Source organism: Alligator sinensis, unplaced genomic scaffold (genome assembly GCF_000455745.1).
Source record: "Alligator sinensis unplaced genomic scaffold, ASM45574v1 scaffold763_1, whole genome shotgun sequence".
Classification (NCBI taxonomy): Eukaryota; Metazoa; Chordata; order Crocodylia; family Alligatoridae; genus Alligator; species Alligator sinensis.
In genome coordinates, this window is record NW_005842744.1 from 667,166 (window position 1) to 693,442 (window position 26,277).

The window sequence follows — 26,277 nt, forward strand, 5'->3', positions numbered from 1 at the left end:
AATCCAGTTAATTAAAGCTGAAAACTGAAGCAAATACAATGTTAAGTATTTTTCTTTCATATTTGATATCAGTCTATTACTAAACATGTACATGCCACAGTGTTTATTAGGTAAGTTTTCTTGTCATGTAAACATATGTTTACATTTGTGCAGTTGTCATATTGAGGATTACTTGTTATATGTGCCATGATGAATCTGAATGGAGCATTGGGAAGCTGTCTAATCAGTTGAGCATGGCTGATGTAGCTCTGGATTACAGCTGTAATATAGTTGTGAGAGACTATTATGTAAATGTTTTGTGTTTGGTTGTGATTCTTTTTGTACTGAAATACTGATTAGTGTCACTTAAAAAAAAAAAAAAAAGTGTCTGTCAGTAACTGAGTGCCTAAAATATTCATGCGAATAATAGACATAAGTATTTATAAGCAGATACACAAGACAAAGACTCCTGCCTGCTCTGTGGCCCTGTACAGGTTGCCTTAGTATTATAGATGTGGTATTCTAATATCTGTACCAGCTGATTTTGAGAAGGGCATGGAGTAGTATGGAGAACATTGGAGTAGTTTGCCCAATTTAGCAGCAGCATGCAGTTTTTAGTAAATAATCATGCATTTGGATTGTGACATAGAAACTTCTCTTGAAGTCATAAATGAGTATTAAATATATCCAAAATGTTTGTCAAAATACGTTATCAGTAAAGGTGTTCTTATTTTGAGGGTTTTATAAGACAGTTCAGTGAGTTAAATACTCTGCAGAAGAATGGTAGAATGAAGAATGTTGTTTATTTTTGGCATAGGTTAGGGGGTTGGATTATATTAGACTCTTGTAAAAGGTAGTCAGTAGAGTTGTACAGGTTTATAATCCCCTCTCTGTTTCTTTCTTTTATTCAACAGTTTGCATTTATTTGTATAAGAATTCTCTCTGTTGTCTATCACATGCTTTTTCTCTATCCCATTCTTTTTCTTGCTACCTGCCTGTACCCAGGCTCTAGAAAGACAGAAAGAATACTTTGACTGCATTAAGAATGAGCGAGATGAGCTCAGAGATGAGTTGACTGACATGAAGGAAACAATGAAGAGAGGAGAGGTATGTTAGTAGCAGTCATACAGTAATATAAGCACAGGAATGTGGGATGAAATGACAGTCAACATAAGAGAAAGCATATTAGTACTCCTGTACATGCCAAAAAACTCAGCCATCAAATAAATTAAATAGTGTACTTTAGTGTAATTGTTTCAATCTGGCTGAAAACTCTTCTGGAAATACCTTTCTATCCAACTATATTTTAATGTTTCTTTTGTATGGGTATATTTTGTTTGTTTGTGTTTTGCAGAAACATGGATTAGTTATAATCCCAGATGGCACTCCAAATGGTGATGTAAACCATGAACCAGTGGTTGGTGCAATAACTGTTATATCACAAGAAGCAGCTCATGTCTTGGAAACTGCAGGAGAAGGACCACTAGGTAAACACATGCTTCACACATTTTCTTTTAAAGTTTTTAGTAGATCCTGTTTTGTCCTAAAAATCTCCAAGGATGGAGATTCCACCACCTCTCTGGGTAACCTGTTCCAGTGTTTTACTACCCTCCTAGTGAGAAAATTCTTCCTAATATCTAACCTAAACTTCTCTTGCTGCAACTTGAGACCATTGTTCCTTGTTCTGTCATCTACCACCACTGAGAACAGGCTAGCTCCATCCAGCATAGAAATTGTAAATAATTATTAAAACCCAGTATATTAAAGCTGAAAACTGAAGCAAATACAATGTTAATTATCCTCTTTTGAACCCCCCTTCAGGTAATTGAAGGTGGCTATTAAATCCCCTCTGTGTCCTCTTCTCTAGACTAAATAAGACCAGTTCCCTTGGCCTTTCCTTACAAGTCATGTCACCCAGCCCACTCACCATTTTTGTTGCCCTCTGCTGGACTCTGTCCAATTTATCCGCATCCTTTTTGTAGTGGGGTGCCCAAAACTGAACACAGAACTCTAGATGTGGCCTCACCAGTGCTAAGTAGAGAGGAATAATCACTTCCCTTGACCTAGTTTCATAGTGCTTGGGGTTGGAAGGGACCTAAACAGATCATCTAGTCCAGCCCCCTGCCCCAGGCAGGAATGGGTGCCCCAGTCATATCACCCCAGCCAAATATCTGTCCAGCCTTCTCTTGAAGACCCGCAAAGTAAGAGAGAATACTACCTCACTTGGGAGCCCATTCCAGAGCCTGGCAGCCCTAACTGTAAAGCAGTGCCTCCTGATGTTCAGCCTGAACCTTCTCTCTAACAATTTGTGGCCGTTATTCCTAGTAACCCCGGGTGGTGCCTGGGAGAACAGAGCCTCCCTCAATTCTCACTGGCCCCCCCAGTGAGTTTGTAAATGGCCACCAGATCCCCTCTCAGCCTTCTCTTGTGGAGGCTGAATGGGTTCAGGCCCTTTAGCCTTTCCTCGTAGGGCCTGCCCCGCTGCCCCTCGACCATACGAGAGGCCCTCTTTTGGCCCCTCTCAATGCTAGCCACATCCCTCTTGAAGTGCAGCACCCAGAACTGGACGCAGTACTCCATCTGGGGCCTGACCAATGCTGCGTAGACGGGAAGGATCACCTCCCTGGACCTGCTTGTGATGCATTCGTGGATGCACGATAAGGTGCAGTTAGCCTTACTGACCACTTCCTCGCATTGGCAGCTCATGTTCATCCTGGAGTCAGCAATGACTCCAAGATCCCTCTCTGCCACCGTGTTGACAGGAAGGGTGTTTCCCAGCCTATAGGTGTGTTGCTGCTTTCTTCTCCCTAGATGCAGTACCTTGCACTTGGCTGCATTGAATTCCATCCTATTCTCATCCGCCCACCTCCATAACCTGTCTAGATCTAGCTGGATTCTGTCCCTCCCCTCCAGCATGCCTACCTCGCCCCACAACTTGGTGTTGTCAGCGAATTTGGACAGTGTGCATTCCACATCCAGATCACTAATAAAGATGTTGACCAGTACAGGCCCCAGGACCGAGTCCTGGGGGACTCTACTGCCTACGTCCCTCCAGGTCGAAAACGACCCATCCACAACCACTCTCTGGGTGCGACCATCTAGCCAGTTTGCCACCCATCTGACTGTGTAGGCATCGATGCCACAGTCACCAAGGTTTTAAACAAGAATGTGGTGGGAAACCGTGTCAAAAGCCTTCTTAAAGTCCAGGAACACGACATCCACCCCGACACCTTCGTCCAGGGACTTTGTGACCTGATCATAAAAAGAAACCAGGTTAGTCAGGCAGGTCCTGCCCTCAATGAACCCATATTGGTTGCTCCTGAGCATTACCTCCCCTGCTGGGCCTTTGCAGATGTGCTCCTTGATAATTTTCTCAAAGGTCTTCCCAAGGACTGAGGTAAGACTGACTGGCCTGTAATTGCCAGGGTCCTCCTTTCTCCATTCTTGTAAATGGGGACCAGATTGGCCCTTTTCCAATCCTCTGGTACCTGGCCAGTGCTCCATGAGCACTTGTAGAGCCGTGCCAGGGGCCCCGCTATGACCGCTGCTAATTCCCTCAGCACCCTTGGGTGAAGAGCACCTGGATCTACTAATTTAAACACGTCCAGCCCTCCAAAAGTTCCCTAACTAGGTCATCCTTGACCCTAGGCATAGTGGTGCCTCCCTTGGGTCTGTCCTACTGGCAACACTCCTACCAATGCAGCCCAGTATGCCATTAGTCTTCTTGGCAACAAGGGCACACTGCTGGCTCATACTCAGCTTATTGTCCACTATAACCCCCAGGTCCTTTTCTGCAGAGCTGTTGCCCAGCCACTCAGTCCCCAGTTGGTACATGGGATTGTTCCGTCCCAAGTGCAGGACTTTGCACTTGTCCTTGTTGAACCTCATGAGATTTCTTTTGACCCAATTCTCCAATTTGTCTATCCTAGCCCTAACCTCCAGTGTATCTACTACACCCCCCCAGCTTGGTGTCATCTGCAAACTTGCTGAGGGTGTATTCTTTGCCATCTTCCAAGTTGCTGATGAAGACATTGAACAAAACTGGCCCCAGGACCAACCCCTGGGGTGCTCCATTTGGTACTGGCTGCCAATTAGACATCAAGCCAATGATTACTATTCTCTGATCCCAATGCTCCAGCTAGTTTTCTATCCACTTTATAGTCCATTCATCCATACTTCCCTAGCTTGCCTGTGAGAAATGTTGTGGAAGACCATATCCAAAGCTTTGCTAAAATCAAAGTATATCACATGCACTGGTCTCCCTGCATCCACAGAGTCAGTCATCTCATCATAGAAGACAATCAGGTTGATCAGGCATGACTTGCCCCTGGTGAATTCATGCTGACTCTTCCTAATCACCTCTTTCTCCCCCAAGTGCTTAGAAATGGATTCCTTGAGGATCTTCTCCATGATTTTTCCAGGGACTGAGGTGAGGCTGACTGGTCTGTTGTTCCCTGGATCCTCCTCCTTTCCTTTCTTAAATATGGGCAGCTGTTTGCCCTTTTCCAATCATCCAGGACCTCTCCTGATTGCCATGAGTTTTCAAAGATGATAGCCAGTGGCTCTGCAGTCACATCAGCCAACTCCCTCAGCACCCTCAGGTGCATCCCATCCGGCCCCATGGACTTGTATATGTCCAGCTTCTCTAAATAGTCCCTAACGTTCTTTTGCCACTGTTGGCTGCTCATCCTCCCTAAACTGTGCTGCCCAGTGCAGTAGTATAGGAGCTGACCTTGCCTGTGAAGACTGAGGCAAAATAGGCATTGAGCACTTCAGCCGTTTCTGCATTCTCTGTCACAAGGTTCCCTCCCCCATTCAGTAAGGGACCCACACTTTCTCTGATCCTCCTCTTGCTACCAGCATACTTTATATCCCTTGCTAGCTCAAAATCCAGTTGCGCTTTGGCCTTCCTGACTCTACCCCTGTATGCCCAAACAGTGCTCTTATATTCTTTTCTAGTTATTTGTCCAAGTTTTCACTTCTTATAAGCTTCCTTTTTGTGATTTAGTTTATTGAAGAGTTACTTCCCTGCTAAGCCAGTTAAGCATCTCTTTAAAAACATGTTATACAGGCCACATAATTCAGTGTTTTCCATCACTCAATATAAAAGGAAATATTCCTATGTACTTACAGGGTATGCATAACATGCATGTTGAAAAAGTTTCTTTTCCATTATTCATAGAAATTATTGCCAATTGATCCTCAGCCATTCATTAACTGCTAGGAATGAGGCTTGGAGTTCTTTATTGCTGTTAAATCTTTTATATGTTAAAGTGAGGGAAATTACCTTTTTACCACTTACCAAAAATACATTTGAATAGTACATTGCTGTCACTTATGTATTCACACTAACTTTTACTAATTAACTTACTGCAATAAACCAACAGGAAATTAGGGCTTAAATTTCAGCATGTCCTTACATTTATAGGTTTTATGTGTGAAAAAAATATTTTTATTTTTGAGCTTAATGAAAATAAAATGTCAAACAATAAATTTCCAATTTAAACTCAGTATAGATTGCTAATTGAGCTCTAATTCTTCTAGATGTTCGGCTACGAAAACTGGCTGAAGAAAAAGAAGAACTATTGTCACAGGTAAAACTAATTTTTTTAATGAATATTCTATAAAGGCAATCTCACCTTAAGAAAAGAAAAGAGGGCATGCATATGAAAGTATTTTAGTTTGCTATCAGTAAAGTGCCTCCAACTCAGCATTAAGTTAAAAAAACCCAAAACAAACTAACATCTTTAAGAAAAGTGCTGGCTATCTACCAGGAACTATCAGGCTTTTCCCCTAGAATGTCCTGATCAGCATAATCTTGATCTTGTGTAATAGTTTCTTCAAGGGTGTCTCCACTATAATTACTTCAAATAGTCCCAATTGGAAGTGTGTGTGTGTAAATAGCAGGACTGACTCTTTTGCAGTCTAATCTTATAGACCATTTCTGATCAGTGATCATCTTTCTTTCCTTTTTATGAAAGGGGGGAGGCAAAATAGAAGTTGTCAAATTGCCAGTCTAACATAATTTGGCTCATCACTTCCCAGGCACTCTCAAAATTTTCTTTAGTGGACCATGTTGTGAGGGACAGCTTTTTGTGGGTAACTTTTTCTTCCAGGTTCCTGACCTGATGAAGAATGCACTGGTCAAAGTCCTGTCCCCAACCATACACTTGGTCCTGTAAAACATAGTTTCTCAACCTCTGGTATGCATACCCCTGGGGGTATGCAAGACACAAGCAGGGGGTAGCTCTCTCTCTTGCTCTCTCTTACCCTATTTTCCTCTCAAGACTATGGCAAAAAAATTAAATTCCCTAGTAATAATTTGGGTTCAGCCCTCCTAGTTTTGGGCAACATCACCTCTAGCCCAGGTACATACTTGAGTTTGTGCACCCCTGGTGTAAAAGGTGGCAACCCTATCCACACCAGATCAGACATCTGTCATATCACAGCCTTATATACACAGCCCTTCTGCCAACATATAGCACACATTAGTCTGTAAATATAAAATCCCCTGGAAAATTGAGTGTTGGGGTGCTTATTAAACTTTTCAGAGGTTTGGGGGTACTTGCTATTTAAAAGGTTGAGAAACCCTGCAATAAAAGATATCATCCACAAAAAAGTCCTTTGTGTTGTAATTCTTCCGGTTCATCAACCCAAAATATTCCTGTGGTAACTACAGTTGTTTAAATGAAAAAATAACTTTACAAAATTAATTATTGGCTCTTAATGCAGTTAAAATGAATCATTGTTGAATATGCTGTGCGGCTTTAGGCAGGTTGCTTCCTGCACAGGATGCAGTGTACCAGTGACTGTGCCCCCCTGAGACTGGCAGCCGTCGAAGCCGCTGCCAGCTTCTGCGGGCGGTCACCACCCCACTTCCCCCCTTGCTGCTGGCATGGCTGCTGGCATCTCTGGGCAGTCCCCTGTAACTCATGTGTACTGTAGAATGTTACCCACACATTAGTTAGTTAGCTTCTAATTTAGAGGCTCACTGATAACCACTGACCAGTGTGGCAGACTAATGCACAAGGCACAAATCAAGCCATTTTGTCAGCCTTTTTAGCAAAATACAAAATATCTTATTTTTACTATTTAATTTAAAATTAAGTAAATTAACTCAAGCCAGATATGGGATAGAATGTTAACAATACACTTACTAAAGGTTGATCCTAAACTGGTTAGGAGTATGATAGTAAAAACTGCAAATTCCTGTTCATGTGAATCAAACCATGTGATCCCACAAAGCCGCAGGGGAATTCTGTGGAGTTAGCCACGATAGTGATTTTTGTCTCGTACATTGTCCCTCTCTTTTCCATACTCTTCCCACCAAAAAAGCGATCAGTGATTCCTGTAGAACAGCAGTTCCCAACCTCGGGTCGCGACCCAAATGAGGGGCGCAGGGGCAATGCCGCCAATGCCACACCACGTGCTGGGAACTCCCTCACCCCTGGGCTGCCACTGCTGCCACACTCCACTCCCAGCAGCAGGTTATGGCAAAAAGGTTGGGAACCACTGCTGTAGAAAAACCCTGGGGGGTTCTGACACATAAGACAAAGTAGAGCAGCTTGAGAGTGCTGTGTGCTGGGAAGCATCCTGGTAGCTGTTACTTAAAGGAGCAGAAAAGGGTACAACCTAAAAACAGTTTTGCTGTCCCTGTAAACATGCTATGATATTGGCCATAGCCCCTGTAAACATTTGTAAAGTGTAAATTTTGGGGAGGTAATTCCCTATATACAGCTAAACTGTCAACTCAGTTTGAAAATCCTAATGAAGTACTTCTAGAAGCTTACCATTTAATAAAATAGCATATTCTTTTCAGATTAGAAAGCTGAAGCTGCAATTAGAAGAGGAACAACAGAAATACTCTAAAAGTGATGGTTCAAATCCAGATATAACAGGATTAGAGAATGGTTCTGACTTGCAGTTAATTGAAATGCAGAGTAAGTCTACCTTGGTTATATAAAGGTATTTATATTGAAAAGAACCTTTTGTTTCCTTTTTGTATATATTTAAAGAGCAAGCATCTTACCTTGCCCTTGGTTGATCACTTACCTAATTTTGTTGAAAATATTGTGACTTTTATAGGCTCTTTCCTTTTATTTGTTAGCTTACTTGAATAGTCTAGTTGTTTTGAAAACAGTGTTAGCAATATCAAATGCAGCATTTAAATTCTTTTTGCTTTCCTCTCATTGCATTCCTTGTTAGCTAATAAAAGGTTTGTATTCAGTATTTCTAGCAAGCTATTTTTTCTTAATTGACAGCTTTGTCAGGATCTAATGCAAATATTTATAAAACTTCATTATTTAGACAATGATACAGGACATCACCATTTTTAATTACTTGGCTCATGTCATTTTTCCCTTCTTTTCCTTTCCTAGAACATTTTTTGTTTAATTTTTTGATCCTCAAAGCCAGCTTTTAAGAGCATCTCAGCAATGGCAATAGCAGCATGTAGGCCAGTGGTTCTCAACTTGTGGGGGCATGAGCAGGTTTCAGGGGGTCTGCCTGGCCCAGCCTGGCATGGGCTGCCTTGGTCCCCCAGGTCTGAGGCGAGTCCCAAGGAAGGGGCAGGGGCAAGCGTGACCTGCTGTCCCCACAACCTCTATCTTGCGGGTGGTGCTGCTGCAAGTGGGCGGGTGAGGCTCCATACTGCTGCTGCTCAAGTGAGTGGAGCCCTGGGGCTCCCTGCTGCCAACCCCCGCCTGCTGCACCCTGAGCTGTGTGGGTGGTGCTGGGATGCCAGGCAGTTCTCTGGCACAGGTGGGCCACGGAGTTTTTATAGCATGCTGGGGGTGGGGCTCAGAAAAAGGCTGAGAACCCCTGGTATAGAAAGTCTGTGTGATATGGGTGGCTTTTTAAGTCTCCCAGAGAAAGAAATTTAAAAAGAAAATATACCCAACTGGAAGAATTCTATATTCTCAATGAAGTAATTTTAAATGAATTTTGAACTAAAATAGAAATGGCCCGTTAGAGACACTTGGCCCTTTAAGAAATACCTTTATATTTGATTTTATGTAGGAGATGCCAACAGACAAATAAGTGAATACAAATTTAAGCTTTCAAAAGCTGAACAAGATATAACGACCATGGAACAAAATGTAAGTATATCTTACTTTAGAGTTCTTTTACAAAATATTTAAGTAGGTCTAAAAGACTCATTGTGTATAATATGGTCTGTAAATTGATTTCTTAGATTATATTAAATCCAGTTTTATTCTGCACCTGTTCTATGCTTCACCATATTGTCTTTGCCAGCTGCATTATGTTCAGACTTGTATTACCTTTTTTCTTGCAGCTAACAGCTCTTTGTAACTAGTCACAAAAGAAAATATAGAGGTTAACATTTTGGATTCAATAATACATGCACTGTATTTTAGAAAATCAAAAGATTTTTACTGTGTACATGTTTGTCTCAAAATAGTATCCATGCAAAAAACTACCTTAATTAACGGAGATAGTTAGATAGTTAGTTAGTTAGTTAATTTACATGGACCTGTGAGGAGGAAAAGAGTCTGAAATTCACTTTTAGAATTATCTGATAGGTAGCTAGGTATATTTTTTAAAGAACACAGCAAAATTCTGAGAGTGAACTGGTATGTATGTTCGTTCAGCAACATTGTAAATAATTGTTTCACACGTTATTCTGTAAGGGTAGGGACAGACATTACACACAAATCAGCTTAAGTGATCAGAACCTGGTTTAAAACTGTAACAGATCAGATGTTCAGTGCAGATAAACTGGTTTGAAAATGGTCCAAACCAGTTTATACGTCTGTCCCAGACTCCTTCCTTAAGTTAAATCAGACTCCCCTGGCATGTTTTCTGAGCTGGGCAGGGTTCTCTGCTCCACAGGAGAGCTGGCCCCTCCCCTTTGCACCTGGTTGGAGCTCTGGCAGAGACTGCAGACATCTGCCTTGCTTCCTTTTGCTCCCCGCCGCTCCCTTCTCCCTTACACAAACACCTCTCCGTATTAGCTAGCAGACCACATGCTGGCTACAGTCCATGCTGTGGCAGACAGGACAAAGGCAGACTCAACAGGTAGCTGGTAATGTCCCTTTGTTTTCTGATAAACACTGAGTTAGGGGTGATAAACACTGTGTTATCAATTCCCTGCTGGGCTGGTCAGAAGGTGGGGAACCCCTCCCTAATCAGGGTGTCCTGCTGGGGCCTGGCCACGTCTCCCCTCAGCTCAGCCCTGGGGAAGGGAAGAGAGGGCTGCTCTAGCGCCCCTCAGCGTCTACCCTGAACCTCTGCAGGCATGTGCCCATGTTTCTGGGATGTCTGCACAGTTACACACTGATTCAGCCTAGCCAGGTTAAACTAACCTGCAAAGATTGAATCAGTTCAGGCTCAGGCTTTTTAAATGTCTGTCTTTAGCCTTCGTGACTTATTCTCCCTATGGCACACACTTGGTTTCAGTCAAATGCAACATTAGCAGGTCATAATTCTTGTATTGTAAATACAGGGAGGCAAGCATGTTTCAAAGCTGCTATCTCCTAATTATTTTTGGCTTGTGGTCCCCCTTATTATTGATCTCTTCTTTGGTCCAAGGTCCCTTTCAGTTTATGGTCTGATATGAATGTCAAATTTCATTTCTTTCAGTTTGCTTACTATCTCTCATCTCCATGTACTTCATCTGATTTTCTGTTTTCCAGGTCTGTTTTCAATTTCTAGCATCTTTCCCTCCAGTTCACCTATCCCTGTCTCTTCATTTTCCACTATCTTCTCCTTCATTTTCTTCCTTTTTCAGTCCACTGAGGTTCCCAGTGTCCAGTGCTTCATAGATGTTAGGGTCAGAAGGGACCTCAGTAGGTCATCGAGTCCAGCCCCCTGCCCTGGGCAGGAAAGAGCGCTGCAGTTAGATGACCCCAGCTAGGTGCTTGTCCAGTCTTCTTTTGAAGACCCTGATGGTAGGGGAGAGCACCACCTCCCTTGGAAGCCCTTTCCAGATTCTGGCAACCCTTACCGTGAAGAAGTTCCTTCTAATGTCCAACCTGAATCTGCTCTCTGTCAATTTGTGGCCATTGTTCCTAGTTACTTACTCCAGGGGGTGCCCTAGTAAATAGAGCATCTCCTATTCCCTGCTGCCTTCCCCTGATGAATTTATAGGCAGCCACCAGATCACCTCTCAGCTTTCTCTTGTGCAGGCTGAAGAGATCCAGGTCCCTCAGTCTCTCTTCACAGGGCCTTGCCTGCAGGCCTTTGACTATAACAAGTGGCCCTCCTCTGAACCCTCTCAAGATTCTCCACATCCCTCTTGAGGTGCGGCACCCAAAAGTGGGTACAGTACTCCAACTGCGGCCTGACTAGTGCTGCATAGAAGGGAAGCATCACCTCCCTGGATCTGTTAGTCATGCATCTGCTAATCTGCTCTGATTTCCATTGTCTTCTGCTTCATATTCTATTATCTCACCATGGAGAGAGAGACGCAGTGGGATCTCTACCTTATTGCTCTCTTGTGTTAATATCGGTTAATTCTCTAAACTCATTTTCCTTTTCTTTTTAGTTACAGCTGTTGCTTCATGTTCACAGTCTCTCTTCTTTCCTTTGCTGAGTAGTACAGTTAATGTAAGAACTGCCATAGAGGGGAGGAAGAAGGCTAGGCCTTATGGTGAAGGATGTGCTCACCAACTGAAAAGCAGTATTTTTTACATATGTGGTTTTGTTTGGTTTTACAGATTGGAAGACTTGAAGGACAGGTTATGAGATACAAAACTGCAGCAGAGAATGCAGAAAAAGTAGAAGATGAACTCAAAGCAGAAAAAAGGAAACTTCAACGAGAGGTAGTAAATTCCTTCTCATTTCAAAGGAAACTAAATCGAGTCTTTATAAATAAAACTAAAAGCTTGAATGTTTAATCTGTGCAGCTGTTATGGCAGTAATTCTATTGCAGTCCATGTATTTCTAAAAGAGGGTAAGGAATAAAAATGGCTGTTTATGTATGATATTTTGCATGAACCTTTCATTAGTCATCTGTGAGCACTTCATTATATTCCAAGCCCAGTTCCTTTCTGACTGCAGCTGGCAAAATGTTCTGCAGGCCATGAATAATGGTAATTGTCTCGGCTCACAACATTCTTGTTTTTTAGCAGTTTCTCCTCCTTTAACTTTTTCCCCTAAGTCTTTGGAAGTTCTAACAAATTGGATCAGTGTTGATTTCTTGAGCAGGTTTTGTCTGTTTACATTGTTGCCATCTTTGCTTCTTGGATACCAAATCGCAACTGCTCAGCAAACTGGGAGAAACTTTCTTGTCCTCAGTGCACTGATAACCTGTCTTCTGGTTGGTCCTGGAATGACTCAGGGTCCTTACACTCTTCCTGTTTCAGAGAAATCTTATTTTCCAGCTCAGGAAGCCACAAACAGTCTTAATTTTAAAGCAAATTTCATCTAGTCTCTAAGTATTTCTAAGCTATAGCAAAGCCTTTAAAAAAAAGTTAAGAGGAAATAAGGTTATGATCCTAACATCAAAGCTCCTTTTAGAATTTTAATTCCTGCTATTCACAAGACAGCACTCTAAAACTGAATGAAACATTTGTTTGTATTTTAGTTAAGGACAGCACTGGATAAGATGGAAGAGATGGAGATGACCAATAGCCACTTGATGAAGCGGTTGGAAAAGATGAAGGCTAATAGGACTGCTCTTCTCTCTCAACAGTAGAGAAGACTTCTTTTTTAAATGTGCACTGCTCCTTGAAATAACTAGCCCTTAGTTTGTTTTTAATACAGACTTTCATTGGCACAAACTTTTGAACACTGAACTGTTCAGTGATATTTTAGTTTCCTAATTAAGTGGCATACTTTGTAACTTATGAGAGAATGAAAAATAGTTCCAGTTCCCATGTGAATGATGGTGATTTTGTTTTCTTTACCAGTTTGACTTTAGAGTCATCTGGAGCACAATGCTGTATGATTGACTTATTGCTAGAAAATATGTTTTCACAACTGTGGAATCAAGTTTACTCACAATCCTTATTTCAGCTGCTTTAATGATGCTTGGAGACAACTGCATGACTTCAAGAGGACACTGTTTATTAAACTAACAAATATATTTGCTCAAGACATCACACAGCACAAGTGCCTTCTATATGGTGCAATTTAGACTTCAGTTATGTTAGATTGTCAAAATAACCTTTGAAATCAGATAACTTTTATTTTAAGGTACATTTTGAGCTCTCTGTTCACTAAACTTTATACATTTTGATGGAAAGATGCATTTTTGTATAATATTTAAATTTATAAGAAAAAAATAGGGACTGTATATAAAACTTGCTTTTTTGCATGGGTGATGGTACATTTGCATTCTAGATTTTTGTCAAATATAAGCCCTGAAATTCTTGATATAACAGGAGGGACATCAACCTCTACGAGTTCTTTTGTTGTACATTGTAAAACTGTATCATCTGCTGCTTAAGTGTGGATTTAAATTTTAGGGTGGGAGGAGGGTATGGAAAATGTGGCTGATGAACTTATTAAATGGACACTTTACTGACCAGAATAAGTGTTTGGCATCTTCCTTTAAATTCTAAACTTGTTCCTCAAGTCTATGGGTTCTAAATTCAGTTATCACATGATAAGAATACATGCTGCTGTTTCATACCTTAATCTTTTTGAAGATTTTGAAACAGCACACTTTACTTTTGGGTTTGTTTTTAAATTTGGGCTAAATAGTTCCCCCCCCCCCTGAAGGCAACATCTGTAACTAAAAAAAGTTTGAGTGTAGCAGTAATGCTATCATAGATCAACCCTTGAAGTTCTAGCAATCTTGTATGCAATATATAGCTACTTGGCTAACGAATGACTTAATCCTTCTTCAGTTAGAACCAGGCCAACTCTTGCCTCTTGATTACTTCTAAGATTGAGTGTTAGAGATTTATTATACAGTCACCCTTCTTTGTTCCTTTAGGATGAAAATAATTTGCTCTAATTTTGGGAGACAGCAGCTGCATTTGTATGGTTCCTGAAAAGCTACAGTACAGAAGTGTCTGTTAAGTTAGTTTAAAAAATAAAGCTATATTCAAACTAAAGCGGAAAATTTACCCCCACTACTTATAAAGCTTTTGAGAGAGTCCAGCTTTATCTCCTGCTAAGAAAAAACAGGCTATAAAATAATCCATTCAACATCTCTCAAAAACCCTATATAGGTCTGGTAGATTAGCAAGCTGCAAAATGTTGCCATCTTCTGTGAAGTGTTTAGGAGGTAAAAGATGGCTCCTTAAAGCTTTGTAAACAATATGTTCCACGGTCCATTTCCATGTTTTTGAACTTGAATCAAGGTCTTCATTCTGAAAGACATTAAAGACGGAACTATTACATTTTTTGCCAAAAATCTACACTTGTAAAGCTTGTTTTTTTTTTCAAAAACCAAATTGTTCCAGTTATTAAAGAGACCTAGTTTTATTCTTCAGTATTAGCTCATATAGGAAGGTAAGTGAGTAATTAGAACACTGTGACCTACAACAACTCACCACCCAGTTCTAAAATACTTGGGGGAGGGCATCAGGGCTTGAACATTATTAAAAAGCTTCCTGCAAGCATTTGGCTGTAAAAACTGGCAACTAGAGGTAACCCACACTTTTTCCTGGCCAGGCCTTAATGTTTTCAGTAAAAGATAAAAGTTTAATGCATATAACTCTTGCTTGCACAGCTCAGGATGTGAACTCACATAGCGGCTTACTAAATTCCAATGTGTTTGCCAAAGAAGTTAGATAAGCATGCAAAAACATCTCCAAACAACTTAAATTGAACATTTCTGGAAACATGCCTTGAATTAATGACTCAAGTCTTCACCTTTTTGTCTTCTTTGGAAACATCCATTCTTTCAATACTCTGCTGGCAATATTTCTCAGTCCATCTGATTCTAAAGTCTAGAGGTAGAAGCCTTTTTTTTTAAATAGGTTTATCATTTAATACTTATTACCTCTTTCTGTAACTAAATTATGTGCTGTTACACCATGTTACTGTACCTGTGAACTAGTTAGGTTAGATTCATCCAGCATATATTGCTTTCTAATAGAGTAAAACATGGCTAACTCCTTGCTGAGACTTCCAAAACATTCTCTCTCTTCATCCCAGTTTACCTGTTACAAGAGAAAATAAGAGCTATTCAGTTTATATAAGAGCTAGAATGCTATTTTGCAAGAACATTGCTGGCCCTTACCAAAGAGCAAAATTAAGAAGGTCCTAATTGTTAATTAAAAATCATCAAAATAAACTGCTGTTCACACCATGTGGTGCTACAAAATTAGGATATATAAAAAAGCAAGGATGCGCACACTCCATAAGAAAATACGCTCCATAGATAATCTTGATGTGTTTTTGTATTGTGCTTTTAGCCATCTGTGGCTTAACAGGTAAGTTTTTATTTTTCCTTTTGGAAGAGAAATGTGTCTTTAAACCCATTTTTGCCACTAGAACATGAAGGTTTGGAATAATTCCACTACAGCATGGAGTCGAGTATATTTATAAAAGGCTTTTTCTTTTCTTCTTTTATATGATTTGACACCAGAACAAAGCAAACGAAACTACCACTTCTATCTAAACAGGGTTTGATACTCCCAAACTCTCAAATCCAGTCTTCTTTCCACATCAACTTTTGCCAAGTTTCTTATGGGTTGCATTATTTTGTTCCTTCTTACGAGTCAGGATTTCAGAGTACATCTATAAATGCCACTTCTTGATAAGTGACAAAGGAAAGCAAACAGCAGCATCTTCAACTAATTAGCTTTAGTTAAAAGTTGAAAAGCAACATACCTCTGTAGCCAAACGAAGGATAAACATAGGTAATCCCTCCAAGGGGGGAATATAGTTGTCTATGAGGAGTGGTAGTCCAGTAAGGTTTCCTACCTGCAAACATAACATGACCAAGCAGTAAATAAGGATGCGGATGTCCTGCATCAGCTGCCAGTTTTTCAGATGTTTTTCAGTTTTTCAAATCTCACAAAGTTCAACAAGGACAAGTACAAAGTCCTGCACTTCGCACAGAAGAATCCCATACACCAGTACAAGCTGGGGGCTGACTGGCTAAGCAGCAGCTCTGCAGAAAAGGACATGGAGGTTATAGTGGACAGTAAGATGGATACGAGTTAGCAGTGTGCCCTTGTTGCCAAGAAGACTAACAGCGTGCTAGGCTGCATTAGTAGGAGTGTTGCCAGCAGATTGAAGGACGCGATTTATTTCCCTCTATTCTGCACTAGTGAGGCCACACCTTGAGTATGTCCAGTTTTGGGCCCACCACTACAGAAAGGATGTGGACAAGTTGGAGAGAGTCCAGCAGAGAGCTGTGAAAACGGTTCAGGGACTGGGGCATATGATGTGTGAGGAGAGGCTGAGGGAACTGGATTCATTTAGCATGCAGAAGAGAAGACTGATGGGGGATTTGATAGCAGCCCTTAACTACCTGAAGGGTCATTCCAAAGAGGATGGAGTTAGACTGTTCTCAGTGGTGACAGATGACAGAACAAGGAGCAATAGTCTCAAGTTGCAGCAAGGGAAGTTTAGGTTGGAGATGAGAAAAAATTCTCTCACTAGGAAAGTGGTGAAGCACTGGAACAAGTTACCTAGAGAGGTGGTGGAATCTCCATCCTTGGAAGTTTTTAAGGCTCACCTTGACAAAGCCCTGGCTGGAGTGATGTAGTTGGGGATGGTCCTGCTTTGAGCAGGGGGTTGGACTAGATGACATCCTGAGGTCCCTTCCAACCTTAACTTTCTATGATTTATCACAGGGTAAGAGGGTATAGCGGACAAAGCACAAGTTAAATATGGATAGAGTTGTACAGAAAACTGTACCCATGCCCTACGTGCTTGAGAAGTCTAGTCTTCTCACAAATGTATCAAAATGACTTGGGTAACCCTAGAGGTATCTAAAAATCTACCCTGAATTACTCAGACCAAAGGAGCTAGGACTTACATGGGAGGTGAACACATAGCAGCCTCCACAAACATTCCTCCACTTATCATGCCGTAACCCCTTTCAAAGCATGCCTAAAAGACTGGCAGAAGACACTATCCTTTATCTAGCTCTCTGCCTAGACGGATTTCATCTCTTACCTCCAGCCACCCACAATGTTCTGATCCCCAAATTAAAGATTACTCTCGCATTTTCAATTGTTTTAAACTGTTCCACTTTGCATGAAATAAATCAACAGATTACTCGCAAAAGTCTCCAGCCTGACAGTTATAGCACTCACTAGGGACTAGGACATTAGTGCTCCAGTCCTTGCTCCAAGGGATTTCTTATTCAATGAGTTTAATGCAGACTACCTTCAGTTGTATTTTTTAATAAATATGGATTCCTGATCACTTTGAAAGTGATCAGGAGAAGCTTCGGGAGATAGGTCCTCCCTACTGACTTCAGGCAACATGCTGGGTGTTTCAAAGCCCATTCTGCCTAACCTCGCATGCAGTACAGGAAAGAGCTTAGGCGCCTGGAAGTTGAGCTTTGCCACACTTAACTGGCTCTAGCTCTTACAACTATATACATCAATTTGGAACTATTCTTAAAGTAAGTCTGCATGCAGTTTTAAAAAAGACAAATATCATGTGACCAACACTTAGAGTTACCTACATAACTGCTGTAATAGAAGCATAGGCAAGAGTCACCTCATCAATTTCAAGAGAGAAGTAATCTCTCAGCATTTCAGTCTTCTTCTTTAGAAACTCAACAATATACTCTGCAAGTCCTTCTTTTGGGCCATCCTCTTCCGTCCAGCCACTTTCAGGGTTCTCCAAAGCAAGCATCGCTAGATCATACAGTGGTGCTGGTTCCTTTAAAAATCCAAAGACGACACAATTATTACCCAGGCATCTCAAATCTTTAATATAAAAATGATCCTTAACCACAAATTTCCCATTGTAATTTTTTGTGCAGTGAAATTTTGCTTTTTCTCCTAGTAAACAGACTATGCTCCTCTCTTACCACTCTATAAAGCCTATGGCATGGTGGCTAAAAGTTGAGAAATTCCCAATATAATTCTGGTGAAGAACAGACAGAACAGGTAGATTAGGCAGCAAAGTTGCTGAAGGACTAGAATCTTATGGTCAGAATGAAGCCACCCACGTGAGAATTCAGAACAGGTGGAATTTACATCAGCTATGCTATGCTGATGTAAAGGAAATTAAACATAGTGCCAGTACTCATCAAAATTTGACCTTCCCACCTGGAGCCTGATGTGACCTACTCTGCATAAATAAATAAAAAAATCCATATTTCAGAATACAAGATCATAAACTGGTAACCGAGTACTCTCTCCAAAAAACTGCACAGAAGGTTTGAAGGAGTTTATACTTACTGACAATCTTAAAACTCCAAAATTTGCAAAGTCAAAAACTAGTATCTGGTAGAAGAGCTCTTCACTACATTGAAAGAAAATAAAGTGAATTTATTATGGAAAGGTCTGTATCAGTCAAGTCTATGTCACATACATGGTCTCTGCTTTATAATGGCAGACCCCCCCGAACAAAGCAGTACTCAGAAGAAAAGACAGATGTTGCGGAAAACTATAAAAATGGCTTTTCCTTTAATGATGCAATGATTTTGGCTGTATGGTTTTTCACTGTTGTGCCCAACTACCACAAATATGCGTAATTAGTAAAGAAACTAAAACAACATGGTGCTGGCAAGTACCTTACATGAAAGGTATAGGCAGGTGTGAGGCTGAGGCAAGCTCTGTGCCTCCTCAGGCTCTATAAAACTCAGCATACAAGGACTTCTTAATTATGGTTCAACCCCCAAATTTTCAGGATCTGCGTAGAACATTTAAGTCACCTTAATTTGGGGCCCTTTACTGGGCGTATTTGAATGCCCAGTAAATCACCACATTGCCATTGTTTTATCTCAGTTCTATAATCAATTTCAAGTTCATTAGCTATTTCAACTGCCACTTCTAATAACCTGTTTGTTTACCTGAGTTTTGTGGTATTGAGAAGATACAGTTTTGTCTGGTATTGTGCCAAGGCCCACTGAGGGCTAACGCAACCAACAAATGAGTGATCGCGTAGCATCTCCTGAAGACCTGGAATAATACACCAAACATGAGAATGTACACATCACTCCTCCTCTCTCCCTTCCCCTCTCTCAAATGCACGCAAAATCATCTGTTCAATACCTTGATTTTTATGGAAATCCTAATTAGTACCTCAGTCATTTCTATACCTCCTCTTCCAAAATACAGTGAAAGCTGTGTTATCCGGCACCCCTGGGGAATGGGGAGTGCCGGTTAATCAAATATGCTGGTTATTTGAGAGGCATCGTTGCCTGTTTGGGCTGCCGCCCCTCCTGCCGCACCAGGGCTTTCACTCCCCAGCGTCAGTGTGCCATGGGACAGGGAGGGGGCCCCCGTACAGGCTGCTTTGCCTTGGGCCACAGTCCAAAGTTGGTGAAGTGGGACTCGGTGACACCAGAAGTGCCACGGTGGGACTTCTGGTTTCACTTTTGCCGCGTCAATCGGCATGCTGGTTAATAGAGCATTCCGGATGATAAAGTGCCGAATAAAACAGCTTTTATTGTAACTAAATATTAACAATTATCTAGAAATTCTGAATGGGTTTATGTTGTGAATTAATACTCGCTGCACACTTAGAATGGAAAAAAAGCTTCCTATTTTTTGCTTTTTGTTTAGAAATGCAGTTAGCCTTTTGGACTAAGATCAAGTATAGAGGCTTACTAAAGTTTAAAACAACCCTAGGGTTTCAAACAGGCAGCTCAGCTCCCCTGTCTTGACGTGAAAGTTGCTTGTTTGGAAACTGGCCTCATCCCTTCATAAAGTTTTACACAAACTTTGATCCGCCAATGGGATTAACACAATGCTGCTATTGGTTTGTGGGTCAATCCACAAGCAAAAGAAAATGTCTGATATAGACCCACCGCCTACAGAAGTTTTGTATGCAACAGGAAAAGTAGGTTGGGTGTACCACTTTAAAAACTTCCCTTCAGCAGTCCAAGTGGTTACATAGACCTGCCAGAAGAACAGCAATTTTGAGAAGATGGAACTTGCATACTTGTGTGTGCCTGGTTATTAACTTCTTCTTGCAGAGTCAGTACACTGGTTAGGTTAATAATCCTTCTTCGAGGGGTGCAAGCGGCAGTCATTTCCTTCCTACTATGATCTTCCTCCATTTCTACATCGCTGTCTGCCCGCTGTCTCTTTCTGCAGTTCCAAAGGAAAAACAGAAATATTTTCTATTCTCTTCATCATTTATGCCAACAGACATCCTATGGAGAAGTGTGGTGACCAAGTCTCAGATTGTACATTAAGTAGCACTGCAGGAAACACAGTCAGTTCCCCAAAGTTATCAAACATTTATTTCACTTCCAAAGCAGAGTTTCTTTAAAAAAAAAAAAAAGGGTAATTCCCAAGGCTATTTAGAACTCCTTAGCTCTGAAAACACTTTCACACTATTTAAGGGCCCAACCCAGCTCTCTGCTCTCAACAAGAGAAAGACCAGACCCAAAGGAAGATACTAAATGACTGCGTGTTCCTTAACGTTATTCTTGGCATAAATAAAAATATGTTCTCTTCCCTCCAATGGCTCCAATCCAACTCCAATGGATCAGCCCTATCCAAGTTTCACCAGGAGTTCCCCTTTAATAGTTTTGTGTTATCTTTTCCAGGGAACATGTGCAGAACATATTATATTCTTTGTATTTAAATTCCCTTCTACTGAGAACCTCTGCTTTCTGCAAGCCCATTCATAGCATTTATAATTTTCCTGAGTTAAAAAAAAGAAAGAGAGAGAAATCATTTGAACTTCTTGACCAGCGCGCCTGAACAAAAAGGCAACAACCCACAACTTCAGCAAAGAGTGGCCTTACCGAGGAGGCACTATTTCAGGAGACAGCCTTCCAGTTTCTTTCAACTCCTCTGGTGGCACTGCTCCATCCCCTTGTGCAACAGCTGTTGTATTAAACTTACTGAGATCTTCCATTTCAGCTTCTTGCTGTCTGGCTTTGCCATCACAAAGTTCTGAACTACTCCCTGATGTCACTGCATCAGGCCCTGTACTTAAGGATTTGTTCACTGGCTGAAGGAAAGCATCAAGCTTTTGCTCTCGGGCATCTGTGCGAACCATCTGGTGAGCACAGACCTTGTTACCTGTTCCCTTAGATGTCAATGATGAACTTGCTGCTGATTTAACCACTTCAGTTGAAGAACAATCAGCTGATGGAAGTAAAGTCTTCATCATAAAAATGGGGAGGAAGGAGAGGAGAAGAGATTCAGCACTAGCCAATCATATATATCTGTCTCTCTCTCTAAAGGTGGCATCTGCCCTCCTACAATGGATAAGCGGTTTGCCTTTGTACAATAGAACCCTTTTTTTTTTTTGTATCTGTGATTTTTAATCCATTTATATGTCACAAAAGGTTGCCAAATTAAAGATGAGCCTCTCAGCTCTTTGCTACAGCTTTTACTTCAAAGGGCACTGTTACTTCACTGAGCTGGAGTTCAACAGCAGACACCACCCTTTTGAAATAAAAGTCATATCAGTAAAAACACCTTAGTGGCCCAGCCCAAGTGATTTAAGCCTCAGCTGGTTCACAAACCCTCATCTTGGCATCACAGGAGGGGGGCTGGAAACCTAATCCTACAAAGTATCCAGGTTACACTATACCACATCTTCATCCCACTGAAGCATTTTAAATGGAACAGTATTGTGCTGTCTTAACAGAGGACATTAACCCACATGGAATCATCCTATTCCTATTTATTTTTTAAGAACAAACTTGTTAAAAGCCTTAACAAGTTTTAATTTTTTTATACACTTATTTTATAAACAAACAGTTATTACTCTCAGTATATAAGAATGGAAGAGAAGTAAAACCAAAAAACTTTTACAACAATTTTTATTGTCTTGTTTATTATAAATATGCTGAGAGCTTTACCCAAAGCAGCGGTCAGGATTGGGCAATTATTTTTGTTGGCGGGCCACTTAATGAGTTTTGGTGAGCTGTCAAGGGCCACACACGCAAAATCTTTCAGAAGATATTATTTTAACAAATGATAGATTTAAAAAAGTCATATACTAAAAATCAAATATCTACTATAACATTTTAATTTTACTAAAAAAAAAAAAAATTGCTTGTCCTGATTTGAGTAGTGTATAGAGGTTGCATAATAGCTCAAAATAGTCTTACTTTTGTATATTTGGGGGGGGGGGTGCATGTGTGTGTGGGGGGGGATGCCTGGGCACTAGGTCCCAGGACCCAGCTGGAGGTGGGTGAGAAGGATAGAATGGCGGGACAAGGATAGAGTGGGGGGCAGAGGGCATGTGCAACAGGGTTCTCCCAGGCGGTGTGGTGCAGGCACATGGGGCCAAGCCCCACGCAAGGCAGCCCACTCCACGCTCTCACCCACACCCACTGACCCCGGATGGACCCAGCAGGATGCAGCTACAGCCACCCAGGTGTTGCTTGGCTCCCCCTGCCTCTAGTGACTGCTCCTCCTGCCAGTGGCGGATTAAAATTCATTGGGGCCTTGGCCAAACAGAAAATGGGAGGCCCTCCACACCCCATTATAAATAGGAATGTATCAAAAAGCATTAATAGACCCTTTAAATGTTTACACAGTGCATTAATAAATACAGCACAAACACACAATGTCAAAATTAACTACTCAATTTTGCCATAAACAAAAGAATAAAACAAATGCCTTAGGAAAAGTACTCATGCATGGGATCGCCATAAATGGTGGTCATGTGGTCATATAGATGCTTGTTTGACTATTTTTTTAAATACACATTTTACATTGTACCTACGCTACGGTAAACTGCTACAAGAAAAATACAGGCCATACCGATAGCCTCGAGTGCAAGTCTAAGAATACCATTAGTGATTCTTGCAATTAAAATAAAGCAGTAAAATAAAGTACAATACATCTCAATGCTTTTTTTTTTTAATCAGTCCTGAAACATTACACTTGTGCTAAACTTAATATACAGGCAGTCTTTGACTTACAATGTTTTGAGTTACAACGTTTCGCTCACATTTGTAAGACACCCTGTTTCAACTTTCTGATGTCAGTTTTGACTTTACAATGCTTGATCTGTCGTGACACAATGCCAGCGAACAAGTTCGCTGCGTTGCTCATTTCCCTGGAGAATATCTGTCTAAACTTCCTTGGACACTTTCTTTAAGAAGGCAGGCAGGACTACAGAAAAAACCTGCAGCCAAGATTCCTGAGAACTGCAGCAATTTTGCAGGAGATTTGTCTGGCTTACCCTGTACAAAGAATTTGAATTATATGAGTTCATCAGAAAAAGTCCTGTTCCAAGTCATTGGGGTTAACTGCAGCAAGTTCAGCAGCATGTTTCCAAATGTCAGTGATGTCCAGCAAGTTGTATTTAAACAATACTCCAAAGCGACTGCTCAGCATCCTACAGGCATCCAGTCAGTGACGAAGACAAGCTAATAACTGGTCAATTATAACACGGAAGGTTTCAGAATGAAACTTTTGGCTTCCCTCAAGTAAGGTTTTAGGTTCTCCCGACTCATCTGCAAACTTTTTTCATTTTGGCTTGTTGCAGTTCTGCTGCTATTGGGTTTTGAACTTTCTGCCCCATCAAATTTATTAATTCTTCACAAGTACATGATGACAGATAAGGATTACCTTTACCCTTCTGTCCAAATTTAGCCATATGATCTGCCAAAAATGGATCAAATTCAGCAATCAACTCCAAAAATCCCCAAAAAGTTTCCATTATGTGGTGATTCTAACAGCTCATCATGCTCATGGAATGCAAGTCCACGTTCACTTAAGAACATGATAACTGCTACAGCATGCTTAAAGACTTCTCTCCAGTAGTGACACTCTGATTGAAACTGCTGTCTTGGATCTGCATCTACTGTACCTATTGCCTTAGCACACTGTATCCATGCCAGCATACAGTCCTGATGTTCCAGGTTTCTCTCATGTTCCCATAGGCGTTCAGGGTGCTTCCAGTCATTGAATCCTTCACTAAATGCATGCACTTCAGTAGAAAGAAGTTTGCAGGGAAAGCAGTAGACATTTCCAATAGACGGTGAATGAATAAGCTAGTCACGCGTAACAGATTCACCACTGGGCAGCCAACAAGAAAACAGATCTTCAGGCAGCATATGCATCTTCCCTCCAACCACCCGAGCAGAAGCAGAGAATTTTTCTACGTTTTTATTTTGACAAGCAGCTGAACCCGTAGCAATCCAAAACGTCCTGAAACTGTCATCAATGTTGCTCCACAATGCAGGATTGTTGCTAAATTGACCTGCTTCAGTGGCATTTCTTTTGCCTGAATAACTTGGTCCTGGTTTATTTGTTTCCCGCAGTTCGTGGTCTGCTGCTTCATCTTCACGCTGAAGGCCTATGTTGTCAGAAGCACTGTCTGCCGAACCAGTGCTGCAGTCTTTGCAGTCAGCTGTTTCGTGTTTCTCTCTCTCTCCTTGAAATAATGAACAGTTGTTGGTATCTTTTGAAGCAAAGAAGCATCTTTAACTGCCTTTGCTTGCTCCAACTTTCTCTTAGCACTCCCGCTTAAGTAACACCGTTCCATACTGTGTTTTGTACACAAATACAAATTCACAGTCGTCTGTGAATTCAGCTGCACTGTTCACACACGTCAGACCAATCACATAGCAAGTCATTTGCATATTGGAATGAGCATTATGCACATGCGTAATGCACAGCACATACGCATGTGCGTCAGTCTTGTATCTTTTTTTATGCATGCCTCTTACAGTTTGCCAGTCTACAGCAATAGTAAAAAAATTAATGTAATTATAAACACTTGGGAATTGTATTCTGTCATTAATATCCTACATATTAATATATAATGTTATTTATTTGGGGGTGCACCGATAAAGATTTTCTTTGCCAATACTGATAGCTGATTAACCAACCCTATCTGCCAATGCCAATCTGATAACTGATATTTAGTAATAATGCAAGGCATTTTAAACTACTGACTTAAATAAACCTTTTCTTGGCGCACTACAGGAGCCTCCTGTGTCACATGTATCAGCATCCTGGCACTTAATACCAGGGGACACTGATACATGAGACACTGCAGAACTTTAATTACAGTGGCTCTTAGAGCTGCTCTACTTAAAGGGCTGCTACTCCCACCCACGGAGCATATATAGAAGTTCCAAGGGGCAGCTGCCTGAGCCTGCCCAGCAGGGCTGAGAGGGATGGTGTGAGTCTTCCTGCCTGCCCAGGGCTGAGTGGTCTCTGAGCTAGGGTGCCCCCCGCACTTCTCCTTCTGCCCAGGGCAGGGCCACAGAACTATAAACTGGAGAAACTGGACCACTTCTCCCTTGCAGCCAGGCCCCAGGAGCAGAGGGAGGGGCCCCTTCCCCTCTTGGTGCTGCTGCCGCTGCCACCAAAGGCAGAGCAGGCTTCCATACCCCACGGGAGAGGTTGAATGGACCTGGCTGGGCTGGGAGTGGGGTGGCACATGCCCACCTCTCTTCCCTGCCACTCCCAGCCACAGCCAGAGCAGAGGTGAGCAGGGTGAGGGTGGATGCAGGCTGCCCCCTGTGGGCTCAAAGCTTTCCACTCTGCTGCACTTGCCCCAGGGGCCCCATGCCAACTGCAAGGCCCCTGCCCACCTGGCAGCAGGAGGCACAACTCGCCGCCCCAGTTGCTACCAGGTAAGCAGGGGGCTGTGGCCACCATGGGGCTCGAGGGAAAGACAGCAGAGCAGACAGCCCCAAGCCCATAGTGAACAGCCCACATCTGCCCCATACACAAATATGGGGGGGGTGCACAGTCCCCCCTGCCTGCGCTGGGAGGGTGAGCATGGCAGCAGGGAGCTGCCCCCTCTTCTCCCTGGATGTGCTGCCCGTGGCTCCGTCCCGCTCCCCGACCTGGCCCCCATGTACTGCCCTGGCTGGGCAGTGCTCCCAGCCCCTGCCTCACTCCCTCCCTCAATATGAGGGCCTCAATCTGCGCCCCCCATGCCCCTCCCCCTCCACAGACCTACCTGCAGGGAGCTGCTCTCCGTGCTGCCCAGCTGTTTTCCTGGCCATGTGCACATATGCGGCCGCACACATGCACATGGCTGTAAGCCCCATGCATCTTGCTCCTGGCAGCCCCAAGCAGGAAGGACCCCTTGCAAGCTAGAATGCTGCCTGCCTGCAAGGGGAAATCCACCATTTCCTGAGGAAACCCAGGTACCCAGGGAGCCCCTGATTGGCAGCGGCCCTACAGGCCCATGTGTTAATCCGCCTCTGCCTTCTGCCCTGCTGTGCCGCTCTGGGCAGGGGGGAAAGCTTCAGCCAGGCAGCTACTGCCCCAATGCATGGGACTCCAGCTCCAAACCATCTTCCAC

At 42.2% G+C, this 26,277-nt stretch overlaps 2 protein-coding genes across 27 annotated transcripts in view; one reads left to right on the top strand and one right to left on the bottom strand.

Moving 5' to 3' along the window:
• The window catches only part of LRRFIP2 (LRR binding FLII interacting protein 2), an 86,312-nt gene extending 72,838 nt beyond the window's left edge, over positions 1-13,474 (top strand). For 19 of the 23 annotated variants that reach the window (XM_025216488.1, XM_025216495.1, XM_025216507.1 and 16 more), the window contains 7 exons: positions 985-1,086; positions 1,334-1,466; positions 5,524-5,573; positions 7,799-7,919; positions 8,998-9,077; positions 11,658-11,762; positions 12,527-13,474. In XM_025216488.1, coding sequence (XP_025072273.1) covers positions 985-1,086; positions 1,334-1,466; positions 5,524-5,573; positions 7,799-7,919; positions 8,998-9,077; positions 11,658-11,762; positions 12,527-12,637 — 702 coding nt within the window. In that variant the 3' untranslated portion in view covers positions 12,638-13,474. The remainder of the gene's footprint in view (positions 1-984; positions 1,087-1,333; positions 1,467-5,523; positions 5,574-7,798; positions 7,920-8,997; positions 9,078-11,657; positions 11,763-12,526) is intronic. The other 4 variants (XM_025216499.1, XM_025216496.1, XM_025216506.1 and 1 more) reach the window with 1 other exon arrangement.
• A 137-nt stretch (positions 13,475-13,611) lies between these two features.
• The window catches only part of MLH1 (mutL homolog 1), a 29,434-nt gene continuing 16,768 nt past the window's right edge, over positions 13,612-26,277 (bottom strand). For 2 of the 4 annotated variants that reach the window (XM_025216485.1, XM_006034514.3), the window contains 8 exons: positions 20,789-21,150; positions 19,975-20,123; positions 18,881-18,989; positions 18,267-18,330; positions 17,578-17,742; positions 15,730-15,822; positions 14,943-15,056; positions 13,612-14,261 (listed from right to left, as the gene is read on the bottom strand). In XM_025216485.1, the coding sequence (XP_025072270.1) occupies positions 14,094-14,261; positions 14,943-15,056; positions 15,730-15,822; positions 17,578-17,742; positions 18,267-18,330; positions 18,881-18,989; positions 19,975-20,123; positions 20,789-21,150 (1,224 nt within the window). In that variant the 3' untranslated portion in view covers positions 13,612-14,093. Of the gene's footprint in view, positions 14,262-14,766; positions 14,844-14,942; positions 15,057-15,729; positions 15,823-17,538; positions 17,743-18,266; positions 18,331-18,880; positions 18,990-19,974; positions 20,124-20,788; positions 21,151-26,277 lie in introns of those variants that run through there. The other 2 variants (XM_014525099.2, XM_025216484.1) reach the window with 2 other exon arrangements.